Genomic DNA, 17897 nt, shown 5'->3' on the forward strand with positions numbered 1-17897 from the left:
AATGTTGATTCACATTTGCTTGTAAGGATTCATTGGAGTGATAGAAAAGTGCTGGGGGTTGGGGAAAAGAAAGCAAGAGCAACCATTCTGGTTTTATGTTTTCTCTGCATGTGCAGAAATTTAATTATCAGGTCACCACAGTTCTCAGCAGAGTAAATTACAGTCTTGGCCATTCATTTGTATGTAAATGCCACTAGAGCAGGAAAACAACACAACACTTGGGTCCTATCAAGAAATTCCCTTGTTGGAGGTATGTGTATTAGAGAGCAGAGCTGAAAAGAGTCAGGGAGGTTAACAGTTTAGCACTTGCTCTTGTCCAGGTGAGCCCTGTTGCAGTGATGAACCTGAAAGTGATTGTCAAAGTCAAGTGTTCAGGAAACATTTGTAGTTGAGAGAGTCAGATAATGAGAAATGAGGGCCTAGTGAGTATGGATACAGGTCTGTTCAGAATACTGCCTATTACGGTACAGCCTTTGTGCGATCCCCATAGCCTGAGCCAATCACCCCACCCCTGATGCTCTCACGATGCTTCCTTTCTTATCTTGGATGAGTTTGGGCCTGGTGAGGAAGAGAAGTAAGTTACTTTTTGTTTTAGCACACAATTACATTATTAGTTGATTCCTTTGATCTTTTGGAGTACTGGCTTCATACTTTGTTCTGTTGGGTTTGTTTCAGTTTTACTTTTAGTCTTAGCTCTAAGGTTGATCTGTCTAGAGTTTTAATGGAATACCTGGGGTCTCTAACTTGGCCAGATTCAAACTCTTGACTCCTGAAATAGGCTGCGGCCCAAATGTCTGCTCAGATTATTTAGCCCTGTAGCTGTTACTTTTGGGGGTTTCTTGGATTCTTTCCCCTGCATTCATATTTCAGGTTTCAGGCAAGTGTTTGCCAAGTTCATATGCAGATTTTGGAGTTCTTTTTCTGTTCCCTCCTTTATGGTGTTTCCCCCTATATTTTCAGCTGCCCTGAATTCTGTCCTCTGACACCTTAAGTCAATAAGGCTTCTGTGTCTCCCAGAGTCCTAGATGCCCTGTACTTCATAGACTTGGCGGTACTTTTAGCAGAAAAGCAATGTAACCATGTATCTCTCCCAGGGAAGTTTCCTTCTTTCAAAAGTTGGAACCTCTGCAGATTGTCCCTGCTCTTGTTTACTTCTCTGTGCCTTCAAATAGTTGACTTAAATTTTTTTTCATGAATTTATAATTGTTATTCGTAGATGAGTTCAGATCACTTATTCTGCTGTTATCAGAACTCGAATCTTCGATGTTGTAACTTTTCCCTGATATAGTGATCTGTAACTAGTTTTAATAAAAGATTTTCTTTTTGACTCACTCACATCTGTTACAAGTGCCATCTCTTTGTGCATATGGGAAATGGAGTCATCAAAATATCTCACACAAGGTTCAGGGTGACAAAGCAGGTGTGCACAGTCCTTCCTCTGGTGTTAGTCCTTTGCCACTAATTAGCTATTTGACTATAGGTGAGTCCCTTAAGTAACCTCAGACCCAGTTTCTGTTCTGTAGAATGAGGGAGTTGGGTTATATCAATGTTTTTCAAACTTTTAAAAAGTGTCAGGGCTCCTATTTTTTCCCCAACAGAATCTTATAAAAATATAAATAATATTAGAACAAAATAGCCCTGATTCTAAAGAATGTATGGCCCAACCTACTCAGCGCAGCCGCCCATATGTCCACTTTTGTAGTGGCCTTGAAACTCCTTTGTGGAACCCTAGACTTCCACAGAACATAGTCTGAAAAAAAACCCTGCAAGAACAGGCACATTCTTTCCTTCGCATGTAAATGCAAGGCTTCATAAAAGGGTTTCCAACCAGGGCACTGCCATGATGGGGGTACTAATACTAATACTACTAATAAAACATTTTTGAATATATCATATACCAGGCATGTGCTAAGTGGTGTATTTCATTTATTTTTTCAAAAGATTTTATTTATTTATTTGAGAGAGAGAGAGAGAACAAGCAGGGGGAGTGGCAGAGGGAGAGGGAGAAACAGGCTCGATCCCAGACTCCTGGGATCATGACCCAAGCCGAAGGCAGACGCTTAACCAACTGAGTCACCCAGGCGTAATTTATTTCACTTAGTTCTCTCAACAACATTAAGAAGTAAGGAATCTCAAAATAAGGACACCGGAATTCAGAAAGAATAAGGAACTTGCTTAGGTCTCAGACTAGCAAATGGAAGATCCCAAATTCAAAGCTAGGCAGCTTGGCTCCGGATTCCACACTCTTCACCATTCTGGCCTTGACTGGCAGGCAGATTCTGTGGCTCTGGGGCCCCACCGTCTTTACTTAAATGTGAAAGATAAAGATGGCCTTGCTCTGCCCCTTCCTACTTAAACTAGAAAAAAAAAATCATTAAAAATTAGAGGGAGGGACATTCTGACTCCGTTGCAGTAGGAGTTTGGTATTGATGGGTCTTCAGTCAGCCCTGTCTACCTTTCCAGGACAAACTTCCTGCCAGTGCAAGAATCCCACAGTAGCACTTTGGCAGTGTGTGAACAAAGGCATGAAGCTGGGTGGCCAAGCATCAGAAAGGTTGCAGAAGAGTCTGCCTTCTCTTTGGTGGTGGAGATTTGGGTGCTATCTATGATCCCTCTGTATTCTGTGTTGGAGTGAAATGAACAATCTCAACTTTAAGATGTATCCACATCCATGGTAACTGTCCAATTTTTTCCCTATTATTTTAGCAAGCTAATTGGATGAAGATTTTAACACAAATTGCCACTGTGTTATTTCCCAGGTACTTAGCATGAAAGAGGTTTTAACTTGTTATTTATAGGGTATTTCAGAAAGTACTATCTTATCTCTGAAATAATTGTCACAACTGAGATGAGATTTTGTGATTTTCAAAAATTTAAGTTGAATGAAATCCATATCACCTATTTAGTTGTTGACATAGGCTCATTACAAGGCAAGTAGCAGGAATCTTTTAAAAAGATGCTTATAGGGGCTCCTGGGTGGCTCAGTTGGTTAAGCGCCTGCCTTCGGCTCAGGTCATGATCCCAGGGTCCTAGGATCGAGCCCCCTGCTTCTCCCTCTCCCTCTGCCTGCAGCTCCCCCTGCTTGTGCTCTCTCCCTCCCTCTGTGTCAAATAAATAAATAAAATCTCTAAAAAAAAAAAAAAAAAAGATGGTTATAAAAATTCTTTCCAGCTCAACCTATGTGATTTTGTGTTTTTAGTGATAAAACAAAGTTGTGTAGATTTTGACCAGGATTTAAGAAAGTTTTTTTTTTCTCTTGAGGCAGCAGATGGTAGAGGGAGCATTATGTTCATTTACATTGACTTTGGAGCAATATAGCCTGGGTTTGAATCTCGGTTCCGCTATCTACTAACTGTTATGACTCTGGCAAATTACTAACCTCACTTTGTCTCAGTTTTCCCATCCACAGAATGGGAATGATAAAGTACCTATTCTTTAGGTTATTGTAAAGAGTAAATAAGTTAAAATATGTAAAGTTCTAGAATAGTGCCTGCACAGGACACAGGCTGTATATGGAATTGCTTTTATTATTGTAATAGTGCCGCTAGTAACTTATGTAGCTGCCGAGAGGTTTTTAGGAAGGATGGCGGGTTTCATTTTTAAATGGAGAATTCCCTGAGATGCTTGGGGAGTGAGGCTTAGAATAGCACATGCAGTTTTATTTATAATCTCATGAGGAGCAATAGGCCAGTTATGCTGCAGCCTGCCTGTATGTATTCATTCCCACAGGGGTTACTGCTCTTCTCTTCTCACAGAGGAAGCAACCTCCTGGCAGATTTCAGGGTGGAAGAGGCAGAGCACCCTCACTCACTCTGAAAAGTGAACTAGGTATGGCTCTAGTGTCCTCACACAATAACGTTTGATGATATGCACATTAGCTAAAAACATAGGTTCTGTGTGCAAGTCCCATTTTGTTACTTTGCTAACTTTGTTGCTAACTTACTTGCTTAGGGCAAGTTACTTAACTTTCTGTACCTCTGTTTTCCATCTCTGTGATGGGAATAATAATGATCCTTACTTCATGGTGTTGCTGTGATGGTTAAATGGGATAATATATGGAAAGTCCCAAGAAGGTGTCTGGAATGTAGTATATGTTTAGTGAAATGGAAATCTTTCCTCTGTAGATGATCAGTGACTCACTGGGGAAAAAAAAACCTCAGGGATCATATAATGGTAAATTAATGAATTCTAAAAAAATTAATGAATTTCAATTATTGATTTTATAGATGAGGAAATATCCACTCACTCAATTTGAGACTGATGACTATGACTACTTACATTTAAAAATCTGACCTCGTAATATAAATGGAATGGAATCTCAGACTTAGAACGCCAATGAATTCCTCATCCAAATAACCCTCCCATGCATATATCCCCCTAACTCCTTCCCAGGTGCTTAGCTGGTCCCTTGCTCTAATGGTGAAGGGAGTTTAATTTTGCTCCATTGGTCTCTGGGTCTCTCTCATATGTGATGGTCTGTCCCACAACAGGTGCTTTGCACAGTATGTTGAGACATGGGAAGACTGCCTCTTGTGATGGTTTTTTAGTATTAGCGGAGCATCTAGTGTCCTTTTTTTTTTTTCAATAACCTAAAGAAATCTAATTTTATTTTATTATGTTATGTTAATCACCATACATTGCATCATTAGTTTTTGATGTAGTGTTCCATGATTCATTGTTTGCGTATAATACCCAGTGCTCCGTGCAGTACGTGCCCTCTTTAATACCCATCACCAGGCTAACCCATCCTCCCACCCCCCTCCCCTCTAGAACCCTCAGTTTGTTTTTCAGAGTCCATCGTCTCTCATGGTTCATCTCCCCCTCCGATTTTTTGTTTAATGTTACGTTAATCACCATACATTACATCATTAGTTTTTGATGTAGTGTTCCATGATTCATTGTTTGCATATAACACCCAGTGCTCCATGCAGTACGTGCCCTCCTTAATACCCATCCCCAGGCTAACCCATCCCCCCACCCCCCTCCCCTCTAGAACCCTCAGTTTGTTTCTCAGAGTCCATAGTCTCTCATGGTTCGTCTCCCCCTCCGATCTAGTGTCTTTTGACACAGCTTTTCAAGTCTTACTGGTGCTGGTCACAGCCAACAGAATTGAGTGAGCTGACAGTGATGTGCTCTTGTATTCTTGGATCAGCTGCTTCATAAAAGAGCAAAACAGATCCAGTGTTGACATTAGGAAGTTTGGAGTCAGAAAACTTAGATCTAGAGAAGACCTGGGAAAGGATCCAGACATTAGAAATGATCCGACAGATTAAGAGATTTGACCGCAGGGACTGAGCTGGTTGATGTTAGCATACAGAAGGTTCTTTCCACTGCCTCTCTCTGGTTCTTCAGAATAATAATTAGAAACATGGCCTCTAGAGACAGGCTACCTTGATTCAAATCTCAGTTCTACCCTTTATTGGGAGTATAATCTTCAGCCAGTTGTAGACTTTTCTTTTTCTCGATTTTCTCACTTGGAAAATGAGAGCAATAATGGGTGTTTCATGTGGATTAAATGAGATAATATGTGTAAGGCACTTAGGACAGTTCCTGGCACATAAACAAACAAACAAATAAGTGATTATTATTATTACTAATCTTCTAAACAAACTCAGGAATATCAACTCTTAAATAAGACAGATAATAGATGTTTTGACCAGGCTGGTATTTAAAGTATTTTCTCTCACTTAAAAAGTGTTTTTATAATTTTTTCTTAGCTTCTGATTCAGAAGTGATCTTCAGGACCCATCTGTGAATTAATAACCATACTCTTCCCAAGAATTACTGTATGAGTTTTGGATGGAAGGAACAAATTTCTAAAAAATAATTTCCCATTGGGGCTCCAGGGTGGCTCAGTCAGTTAAGTGCCTGACTCTTGATTTTGGCTCAGGTTGGGATCTCAGGGTCGGGAGATAGAGCCCTCTGTCTGGCTCCATGCTGGGTGTGGAACCTGCTTAAGATTCTCTCTCTCTCTCTCCCTCTCTCCCAACCCCCTCCCAACTCTCTCTCTCTGTCTGAAAAAAAAAAAAAACATTATTTATAATTTCTAGTTTACTTTCAGCAAATATTTACAGAGTAGCCTGCCGTATGCCTGGCATGGAGATAGGGCCTGAAGGGATGGGAAGGTGGGCGATCCGTTGTGCCTCTTACTCTCCTGACGTGTACAGGTTAGGTGGAATGGTTGGGAATGAAATAGGTAAATCTGTCACAAGGCTGGAGGGAACACTGATAGGGCAGGGCTGACAGCTATTTTACAGCTCATGGAAGAAGCCCTGAACCTGATTTAAGGGGTCAGTGAAAAGCTTTCTAGAAGTGATGCCTATACTGAGTCCTGATGATGAGCTAGATTCTTGACTAGTCCAGACAGGGGTTGGGGGAAAATATTCCGGGCACAGGGAACCCTGGGTGAGTATGTGTGGGTGGGGAGGGTGGGGGGTGCTCAGGCTTGGGAGAAAACACTGGATCTTCACCAGTTTCTTCAAGATTTAACAAGCATTTGTTAAGCCCTTACTATGCAACAGGCATTGTTTTACATAATGGAGAGACATCAGGTACCAAAACAAATGATGTCTTTATTTTCATGGAAGTCATGGGGGGAGAAGAGAGGAATAGAAGTGTTTTGAAGAAAATTGCTAAAGGTGGGACAATGAGGCCGAGTTTAGGATGAAGTGACAGTGGAGCTGACACCTCAGTGGTGAGAGGAGCCAGCCAGGAAAACACCAGGGGCAGGAGGGTTCCAGGCAGAAGAACAACAAAGACAAAAAACTCAAAGGGAAGAACCATCTTGGCTTGTTGGAGAAACTGAAAGGACCAGTGAGCTGATATGGGGAAAGTGGTACAAATAATTCAAAGGGTGTTTGGGTTGGGTTGTTGGTGCTGAGAAAGACATCAGAACATTATAATAAAAACTAGTTTTGTTTTGTATAAATTGCATACACTACTGTGGGTGTCTCTTCAAAACTAGGATACTATTGGAAGTTCTCAGTTGCAAGTATGTCTTCTCTGGAGTGGGGCTTGGCTCTTTGTGTTTTAATAAGAGATGAGGCTAAGAGCATATTTTCTGTCATCATTGTCAAATGTCCTGTTCCCAGTTATAAGCACATGTCAGCAACGCAACAAATCAGCAGGGCTGCCCTGCTCAACAAAAGGTCTTATTATGTCAACTAGGGGTGTCCTGATGGTTCCTCCTGGGTTCCAGCCATGTATTTCTACTTGCCCACATAAGCTTTATTTTCCTGTTTTATTTCTTTGGACTCAAAGTTGTGTTTCAAAAAATGCTTTAAAATCTTTCTGTCTGGTTTGGGCCTGCTTTATCCAGACTAATCATTCATGTTCTTCCATATTCTTCTATTTCTCTGGATTATTGATCTCTGAATTCTTGTGAGCCCCACATGAGACTCACGGCTCTTGTTTGCTCCCAGTTAACAGCTTTGGAGATGATGAAGAGCCACGCACATCTTCTGACAGTGACGAAGAGGTGATCAAACAATTTGAGATTTCTGTGTCCCGGTCCCAGAGTTTCCATTCAGAAGCATCTGAAAAAGGAAAGCAGGTGGGATTGGAACAAAAATCAAAATTCAGCCACCTGCTCTCTATCCATGAGGAGGATAACACAGAAGTGTCTGCCTGTGAAGGTATTCTTTGCATGAAACACTTTCTTTATCTAGAACAGGGAAGGACAATGATAAGAACACCTTTGAGTCAATCACTATACTTGTATCTAGGGTCCAGAGAGGAAAAGAAAATGGGGCAAGACCTAGAGGCTGGAACAGAGTAAAGGGGTTCTTTCAAACCTCGTAGAGGGGATGTCATGCAGGGAACTGGGAGAAGGAATGGATAAGAAGTGCCAAAATCTTGACCCCTGATTTGTGGGACTCCTTCCTTCCTTACAGGTTATCATTTGGTATATTTTGAACACTAATGGTTAGAGCTAGCATGGTATTTATTAAACTTTATAAAATCTTAATCTCTTCTGATAAACATTTCACATAACTTGTTTGCTGACATTGAGATTCTGTGCCTTTTCTCTCATTTGGAGTCAGAGTCTATTTTCTAGTTATCTATATAGCCTCAGACAATTTTTGAAATCTTTCTTTTAGTAGTTCGTATTATTAAAGCCACAGGTATGTTTTATCTTTCAAATAAAAACATGCATTACAGAAATGTTGAATAACCTTTTCCAAACGGCACACATAGCCTGCTGCACATCTGCCCTCATCCCCTGTAGTTTCTGTCGCCCCCCCCGCCCCCCGCCTCCATCCCCTGCCCCACAGGAGAACTGCTTGCTGAGCAAGAGCAGCGTCTTCTGCCATTCTCCAGCGTCTTCAGACTGAGCACCTTCCACAGTGGGGAGGGGAAGTACTCTGAGGCAGAGTAAGCACAGCTTGTGGCTTGTTATGGTGGGTTGGCCTTGTGAAGAATCCTCCCTCCACACCACTCACACAAAACAACCTGGCAAAAGAACAGTAAAATATTTCTTAGTGCTTTCCCTAGTGAAGGTCAGGCATTTCCCTGACTCTCTTATGCCCAGAACCCTGAGTAGGCACAGGATATTGAAACAGGGAAGGGTTTGTGAATCGTATGAGGTAGAAAGCTAGAAGAAATGTCACACCGCCCGCTTAAGTGACCTGGTCTAAATGACCTGTGCTCTCTAATCTTGTCCTTCTTTCCTTTGGACACATGGTCAGTCAAACCAATGGGGGCGTAGTTGTAGGTCTTCCATATTTTGCAACACTTAGCAATAGAAAGAGAAAAAGGAGATTCCAAGATTGAGAGAAGATAACAGAGAAGGAATGTCTGGTTTGATGAGGTGGATGAGGCAGCCCGAAAAAGAACAAAGTAAAAATTTTAAAAAGGAAAATATACAGAAAGAACCTTATTTATTTGTCAGCAGAAATGTAATAATTTGCTGTCATGTAATTGTACTTATTGATATGGGCCAACATAACATATTTTATTGCTGTTCCTGTTAGTGCCAGGTAAGTGACCACCGTATTGTATCGGTAGCTACTGACCTCTGTCATTCACTCACCCCTCTCCTGTTTTCTCTTTTGCTGGTGTTCCATCACAGCGGTCCTCCCTCTCCGCTGAGAGGGCAAATGTTAGCTAATGAAAGTTAATAGCAGTTGATTCCCTAGGAGCAGCTCACTGCATTCTAAAGCTAATGGCCCCATTTCCCCAAAGCCCAAATGTCTAGTTTCTGATTTATACAAATGGCCCATGTTCCGAGAGTCCTGACAACCATTCTAATCCTCACCGCTTCTGGAATTAGCAATAATTTTATTCATAACTGGCGATTCTGAAAAACTTGACAGAGAGTGACAGGAAAGATCACATTTCTTTCTCTATTGGAGGGAGGAAAAGCACACTGCACTGGATAAATTACCTGTAGATTTTGAAGAAAATCAGCAGGATTTTCATAGGAGGGGATAACTGCATGTTAAATTTTAGGTTATCAAATGCCATGGAAATGTTAATGTAATTTTTATTGCATGATTTTTTGTTCTGTGTAATTTCTTTTTGTTCATCTTTAGATTTGTGAATTTGTTTTCAGCAGTTAAGAATAAGGAAGAGATTAAGCATGCACCCCAGAGAGGAGTTGTGGGTTTTTTTTTTTTTTTTTTTTTTTTTTTTTTTTGCCTGTCCTCCATCTATTTAGCTTTTTTTTTCACTCTACCTTAAATATGATTTTCTAAGATAAAATTTAATTGTAGACAATTCTTCCACTTTAAAAATGCTTTCAAAATGTTGGACCAGTGAAAGTAAAGGTCCAAATCCAAGTAAAATCTGAACCATGAATGAGTTATTGGTAGGTTGTCTCATGTTTCATCAAGTAGGACCCTTCATTCTAGATGGAGTGGGGACGTTGTTAGAACCAAGCAAATGCTATCTTCGTATCCCTGGCAAGTTCTCTCTTGTCTCATTTACCGGACTTAGTGTAGCTGTGCATTAACTGTCACGAAGGGGTTTGTGCTAAGTGATCCAGATTAGAGGCTGCATAGCAGGTCTGTGGGTCTGAAAAGTGGGCTGCAGGATAATCGTCTGCTTATCGGGGCATTTATTTATTTGTTTGTTTGTTTATTTAATTGTTTTTGAGCAAAGCCTTATTTTTGCTTGTGAAATACATAGTTCTTAGGATGTTTCAAAAAAGCTAGACATTACGTTCCTGGTGTCATTTAAAACAGCTCAATTATCCCTGGAATCTGTGCTCAGTTTTGTTTGGGATGGTGTATCAATTAGGATTTTATATATATCAAGGTGACATTGGGGTGCCTGGCTGGCTCAGTTGGTAGAGCATGCAACTCTTGATCTCAGGGTCATGAGTTCAAGCCCCATGTTGGGGTAGAGTTTACTTAAAATTTTTTTTTAAAAAAGGTGATATGAGAGTGGTATATATATCAAGAGATTTATTGCCAGGAATTGGCCTATGCTATTGCTGGAGCTGGCTAAGAAACAGAAATTTAGAGCTCTGAAATCCATAGGTGAAATTTCTTTGTGTCCAAGGATACCTCGGTTCTCCTCTTAAGGCTTTCAATGGACTAATTATGTAGGATAATCTCCTTTACTTGAAGTCAACTGCTTAAGGGCTTTAGTCACATCTACAAAATACCTCCACAGTATCTCCTCAATTAGTGTTTGATTGATTAATTGAGGCTTATAGCTTGGCCAAGCTGACACATAAAACTGACCATTGTAGATGGTGGGCAAAAGTATTTGTATTGTGGATGGTGGTAGGAGGGAAGGGTTTGGGAGTGTAAAATAAAGTAACTGGATAATAGGGTTATACCACGTCAAAGTGGGATATGGATTAAAAAGTGCAAAATTTTCTGTTAAAATAAATATGATGTGACATAATTATGGCCTATAATTTCTAAGAAGCTAGGATACATTTCTCTGACAACAGGCAGTTACATTTCTGTATGTGTTTAAGGTGACACGGTCTTCTTTAACTTATAGGATGGGAAGATTGCTTTATGTAATGGTGAATCCCCTTTCTTTTTCCTCTGCCTCGTGACTTGTACCCCAGCTTTGCTTTTCTAATTCATTCCTTGCTTGTCTGTCAAGGAAAATGGTTTGTTACATTAATATAGTTCTTATGTTTTTCAGTTATGAATAGCTTTTCAAGGCTTAATGTAGCTTTTGAAAATTCCCTTATTACTGATCTAGGTATTATCACTGTAGGAGTTAAAGTCATGAGACAATTTTATGGGGGTAATTTCTTGGCAAAGTTAGATTTTGTGCTGAAATCCTGCTGGGTGCCGCACACGTTGATGGATGACCTACTGTTTAATAGGACATTTTAGTGTTCATGTATATGAGGAATGGATGTGCTAATTAGAGCCTTAGAAGACAATTCTGCTTTATGTTGTAGGGTTTTGCATATGGAATATCCCTTGTTCTATCATTTTCTGTGGCCTTTTTAAAGTGTGTTTGCCAAATAACTGAGGGTGTGAGTGTAAAAATGTTATGGTGTCCTATGAAAGTGTTTCCAAGGGGCCTGAATTGAATTATTAAGAATAACAAGGCAGTTAGGGGAACTTCTCAGTGGATTGCCACGGTTTTGCAAAATCCCAAATCGGGAGTTGGAAGTTGTGCTCTGAGTACTAAGTCTGCCTAAAGATGTTTTTGTATAGTCTGCACAGGGTGATAATATATTTTTTAAGTTTGCCTGTTTACTGCAGGTGGGTCATAAACTGTCTGGTAAACCACTGTCGCCACTACTCCATTTTGCCGCACACCTGGCTGCTTCAAATATTTGTTAACCTGCCTAATCTTGAAAGTTATTGGAGAGTTTTGTGAAACCCACTGGTGGATAAAGACTAGAAAGCATAGGTATGTGGCTTAGCACCTCCAAGGAGATTATGTTCTCGATGAGGCTTTAAGACCAACAGTGGAAACAGTTGCTACCATACGGTGTAAATAAGAGCTGAATTCATGATCTATACTTTGTCATTCCACTCACTCATCTTGTCTATATCTCTAATTTTCTCTTATACCGGGATGGTGGCTTCCGGAGGAGACAGGAGACCAAAGAGAGAATACATTCTTGGCTACCTTCTGGATGTGGGAGGAAAGTCAGGGTGAAAGCTATTGCTTAGGAAGACCCCGCCTGTTTTTCTTTACTGTCTGAGGGTAACCTAAACTTTAGAGCAGAGGAGGGAGAGGCATAGGTGAGGGAGCACTGACAGAGAAAGTAGAATAACACTCAGGTCAGAGAAAAACACTGAGTCCAAGAAGTCAGGGAAGATTCAGGTGTTGTTGGGCTTTGGATGGACAAGAAGGAGAGGGCAGTTTGAGGGAGAGGGGGTTTGAGGACCACAGTGAACAGAAATACACAACTAGTGTTTTCATGAGCCCATGGGGCCACAGGTGACGGCGAAGTGGGAGGCAGTAGAAAATGTGGTTTACCAGGTTGGATGAGGCCAGTTGTGGACAGACAAGCAAGCAAGGCTAATAGTTATGGAAAACTAGTGACTGCTAGGAGGCCATTATTTCATGTGTCCACAATGATTCTCTAATGGTTTTTATAATCATTTTATAGATAAGGAAACAAAGGTTTGGGCAGTTCAAATTTTGTGTAAATTCTTAATGCAGACTTAGGATTTAAATCCAGATCATCTGAATCCAAGTCCAGTGTTCCTTCCGTGGATCAAGTAGAGAACTTTTTACTTGAGAGAACCACTGAAGCCTTCCAAGGAGAGGGTAAGATGAGAGCATGGAAGACAGAAAGAAGAATGGTAGAGTCAGGACACAATATGATCTCCATAGTAGATTGTTGCTCTTGCTTTCTAGATCTATCCCCAAGGTCTTGTGGCCATTGGTTCCAACAAAATGCTAGTATGTTTATTTTACCCTTTTAACATTAACACACGTCCTTCATAGTCATATTATTAGAAAGTATTAAACCTTCTTATACCCCATGTAATGAACTAATGGCCTGTTTGGTTATAAAGACCAAGTTTATCCACCATGTGGATGCAATTATGTTTCTGCAGGTGTTATTTGATAGGTTTTGCTTTTGAGGTCTTGATAGTTTCCTTATTGCAAATTTAGATTTGGATGGAGCCGGCCAGCTGAGTTATTCTGAGAATCTGTCCTACGGTGAAGATGACCCTGTTTCTGCCCATTCACAGTCCCCACGTGAGGTGGGGAACACCAGGCAGCATGGCGCAGCTCCCCAAGAGACCAGTGTGCCTCGTAGCCTCCGTCTCCTGCAATTGGAGACAGCCTTTAATAACCGGGGATTTGAAGAGTCCTGTGCTGCTGATAGCTCTTCCATGTGGAGTCCAGAGGCAAGTTATTTGTTTTCCATTCTTTTTTTGCTTGAGTGTTGTGTGCTCTCTGGTGAGTTCTTGCTTTCCTCTTGCTCCCCATGCCTCAAGAAAAAAATTTCTCCAAAAAGGAAGCATTGCCTTGAAAAACAAAGACCTAAGGAGCCTTTATTTGAAATAAAATTTTTTTTCAGATGACCAAGTCACAGCCCCTATGTGTACCAATCAAAGGGGGTGCACAATAAAAGAATCATAAATAAATTTCTATCAAAATAGGGGCAAAAAAGAGTGGTGGCAGAATGGAACCAGCAACAATTACACTTCTTGTTTATATAAAAGAGTTTTTAGTTCTTCAGAGAAGACTGGTTTATTTCCTTCATGGTTTCAATTAAAACGGAGTCTATTTTTATTTGCTCCAAATCTTGAGTTACAATTACTTGAACAAAAGAATTATTTGAAAATTAGACTAAAATATAACGGCCTTCTAAATGAAATGATGCAAGATATTATGATGAAGATCTTGCTGTGTATTTGTTGGATTTGGATTGAATTCAAGATCTAGGAGATGGCATTAATTTGTGATGACCCTCCGGCCATTGACATTGCTTTTTGGAATAAATCTCGATAAAAGATGCTCCTTCTAAATTTATTTCTTATTTAAAACTTACTCCAGAATATGCCTCACCGCCCAGAGGTATGATTGGAGGTGATTATTATAGACACTACCATTTATTAAGCAAGGACTATGTGCCAGGCACTGTGATAAAGATTTGCAAACATTACGTTATCTAACAGGCATTTTTGGTTATTCTTTATTAGCTAGATCTCTTTTATTATGATTCTACAACATTAAGAGATATAAAATAACAAATGTCTAATGCCTACTTTGAAATTAGTTTTGATGAAATATGTAATGTATGTATATAAAATATTAATATAATTTGTAGGGCAAGAGGAAAGAGAAAAGTGAATGGATTTTGTTAGCGTCAGTCTCCCTGGGAAAATAAACTGGTAGAATCTCTTATTAGGACCTAGACTGTCATACATACCAAATGCTCCTCCAGGAGAAGAAAAAAATAATCACAGAAAATCATGTTCCAAAACCTTACTGTTAATGCACTGGGATGTGTAGAGAGAGCATAAGGAGGTGCGCACACGTGGGTGGGTGTGTGCCCATGTGTTGGTGTTACCGCTGAGGACAAGAAACAGTAACTCGGATACGTGGTTTGTGGCTTATCGAGAGCAGCCCTGCATACAGAGATACCCAAAGCTATTAACCTTAAAAGTTTTTTTTTTTTTTTTTAATTGTGCTTCCCAGTTGGTTTACTGTGAAGGAGTCCTATCAAATTCCACACAAAACATTTAACATTTAAAAATATTCTTTTTGGCTTTCTCACCACAAAAACAAAACACAACTGTTTACCTGCCTCTTAATACTCTGTCCCTTGATAACTGTTCCCTTAGGCTTGGGATTGCTTTCTTCAGGTAACCTCCCATCTGCCTAACTCATGGAGCTTTCATAGAAGATTTGGTGTTGAGAGCACTGAATGTTCCCAGACTCCAAAAATACCCAGACATCTCTGTGTGCTCCATTCAACCTCCTATCTATTTTGAGACAAAAACTGTAATTTGGTGCTCCTACGGTAGAACCTCAGATACAGCTCGGAGGCAGTTCCTGTAACTGCCTGCTTTGCAGGCTTAGCTTGCCTTTTAAGAATTGATTTATTTGCCTCTTAGCTGTGTTAAGAACCCTGTCTTCCCCCGTGTATCTGGCATCGGGAACATATTGCAGGTCTGTTTACTTGGGACCACACAGATGACATCAGGCCTATCTTACTAAAACACAAAGGCTTTCCATCTGATAGAAAATCTTTAAACCTACGAGGGTTTTGACAGCATGGCACAGGTATTCCCATCTTAAAGAAAAATCAGGATATTAGAACTAAGAGAATAATTTATTTTGCCCCAGAAGAAAACCAGCCATGCAGTGTGACTACCTGTTATTTTTGAACACTGCTCTTCTCTGCTGGAAAAGGCCATCGACTTTTTCCTGCAGACCCAAGGCTTGGCAGGGAAGACAATGGGAGGGTGGCTGGCGATTTTGAGCACACAGGGAGGCAGGTGTCCCACTTTTCATCTCTGCTTTCCACTGATTAACTCGTTGGCCTTGAGAAGTTAATTAAAATCTGCCAAATGGGGATAAAAATGAAGAGATTTTTTACCTTGCAGGAAGGTCAGATGGATTAGTGGTATTAACAGTACCCGTATGAGGAGAGCCTGGTGATAGGTAACATGTGTTGAAATAATTAATTGCTATGAAAATACCAGCCTTCCCAAATCTTTGTTTCAGATCAACCCAGGAAGGGGCCACAAAGCCCAGCTTCCCTGTGCTACTGCTTGGCTCGGCCCTGTCCAGAGCCTGGCTATGGCCTCCAGCTCTGTCTTAGGCAGGGTTCTGAGGAGAGTCATTTCAGAGACCTCCAAAGGACTTCCACAGACCTGCAGCTGGAGCAAGCATTTGTCTGAATAGATAGCCTGATGGATAAGTGGAGAGAGACTCAGTGACCCGAATATTTTTACCTTGCATTGAAGTTGCTGACAAAACTGGGAACTATTAACTATAATTAAGAGCAAGGACTTAAAAGGATGTGAAATTCAAAGTAGTATGTCTTTCCATCTTTCATCTTACCCCCGCCTCACCCCACACACTTACTACAAACATAAATAGCTATGGTGAGAGACTTGGGGAGAAGAAGGAAGACATCGTAGTTCGACATAAGGTTTGGGATTTTGAGCATTAATACTGGAAAATCCTGCATCGTCCTGGCAGGGCATATGAGGTTGGGGGCAGGGTGTGAGTTTCTAAATCTTAAGTTTCCTCCCCCATAAAATGAAGATATTAAAATTCCTCCCTCGGGCGCCTGGGTGGCTCAGTTGGTTAAGCGACTGCCTTCGGCTCAGGTCGTGATCCTGGAGTCCCGGGATCGAGTCCCGCATCGGGCTCCCTGCTCGGCAGGGAGTCTGCTTCTCCCTCTGACCCTCACCCCTCTCATGCTCTCTCTCTCATTCTCTCTCTCAAATAAATAAATAAAATCTTTTAAAAAAAAAATAAAATAAAATAAAATTCCTCCCTCATTAGGTTAATGTGAATATTTTATTTTTTTTTATTTTTTTTTTTTTTAAAGATTTTTTTATTTATTTTTTGACAGAGAGAGACACAGCGAGAGAGGGAACACAAGCAGGGGGAGTGGGAGAGGGAGAAGCAGGCTTCCCGCGGAGCAGGGAGCCTGATGCGGGGCTCGATCCCAGGCCCCTGGGATCATGACCTGAGCCGAAGGCAGACGCTTAACGACTGAGCCACCCAGGCGCCCCTAATGTGAATATTTTAAAAGATAATATTTCTTAGCTGGATTTCCCAAAAAGCAGAGCCTACTTTGTCAGGATATACAATCCCTGGGAACAAGAGTGAGGGACAAGGCGGGAGTGAGGCAGGGAAGAAAGGAGAGCCATATGAGAATGTGTAATCAAGTTGGCCACCACTAAGTGTGACCCATGGCTTGATCGTGTGGGACTGTGCGGTAAGAAGCTGTATTAAACTGCTCTCAGGACACTTGTCCAAGGGGAGACAAGTTTACTGCATGGGGCATTAACCTCACACACTTGCTGGACTTTATGTACATGAATGCCAGCCAGGATTCTGTAACTTTCCAAGCCTTAACATCAACAGAGAGGCCTGTGGTGGGAGTTGAGAGTCGCATCGCATGGGCAGGAGGCGGGACCTCCTTGGGCTGAGTCAGGCCTAAGCTACTTAGAGCCTGAAAGACTGCACCTGTAGGGGGAGACCTAACAAAAGGTCTAAAACAAGAAGGTCTAAAGTGCATAACAGTGGGCTTTTGCCATCTGTAAAGGGTTTAGTAGGGTACCCGGCACAAGAAAGGGCTTAGTGGATGTTGGCTATCATTACTTCTGATCCAGCAAGCAATATAGAGATGATCAAGAGTAAGCTAAAATAGATGGGAGTTTTAACAGAAGACTGTGACTTGATTTCTGAGTTAGCCTAACTCCTTGGAGACTTGCTTCTAATATTATATCTACACTAGTCAGTTGTATTCTGAAGTCTCTATAGCAACCACTTTTATCACTTGAAACTAAGTACCTCTGAATAGAAACACTCTCACATGAATGCATGCTGAGGAAAGAATATAAGGAGCTTCCCTTATTTTGCAAGAAGCCTGAATTTTCTTGGTAGACTAATGTGAATTTTAAAAGAGAAGGCATTTATTCCATGTCTTCCGCGTGTCAAATCCTTTCATTTTCACAACAACCCTATAAATAGTTTTCATCCCCGTTTTACTCTTGAAGAAAACCAAGAGTGGAAAGGATTAGATAACTCGTCCAATGCCCTAGGGGGAGGAAGTGGTAGACCTGGGGTCCCCGAGGATGTCTCACTCCAGCGAACTGTGCACTTTTACCTCAACTCTGCGGGGAAAGTCCTGTTGATGAATGTGCATTTTTGAGGTGCTTTATTATATATTTTAAAGTAGTCTTTAAATTAGCAAAGTCTGGTGTTCAATTACATAAATGAGAATGGATTCCAATTTACAGCAAAAATCAGCTCAAAAAGTT

The 17897-nt window shown here is 40.9% G+C and overlaps 1 protein-coding gene across 6 annotated transcripts in view; it reads left to right on the forward strand.

The window, feature by feature from the left end:
- The window catches only part of SYT16 (synaptotagmin 16), a 245075-nt gene that overhangs the window by 200968 nt on the left and 26210 nt on the right, over positions 1-17897 (forward strand). For 5 of the 6 annotated variants that reach the window (XM_032405255.1, XM_032405257.1, XM_032405256.1 and 2 more), the window contains 2 exons: positions 7422-7634; positions 13054-13292. In XM_032405255.1, coding sequence (XP_032261146.1) covers positions 7422-7634; positions 13054-13292 — 452 coding nt within the window. The remainder of the gene's footprint in view (positions 1-7421; positions 7635-13053; positions 13293-17897) is intronic. The other variant, XM_032405259.1, reaches the window with a different exon arrangement.

Source organism: Phoca vitulina, unplaced genomic scaffold (assembly GCF_004348235.1).
Source record: "Phoca vitulina isolate PV1807 unplaced genomic scaffold, GSC_HSeal_1.0 scaffold7, whole genome shotgun sequence".
Classification (NCBI taxonomy): Eukaryota; Metazoa; Chordata; class Mammalia; order Carnivora; family Phocidae; genus Phoca; species Phoca vitulina.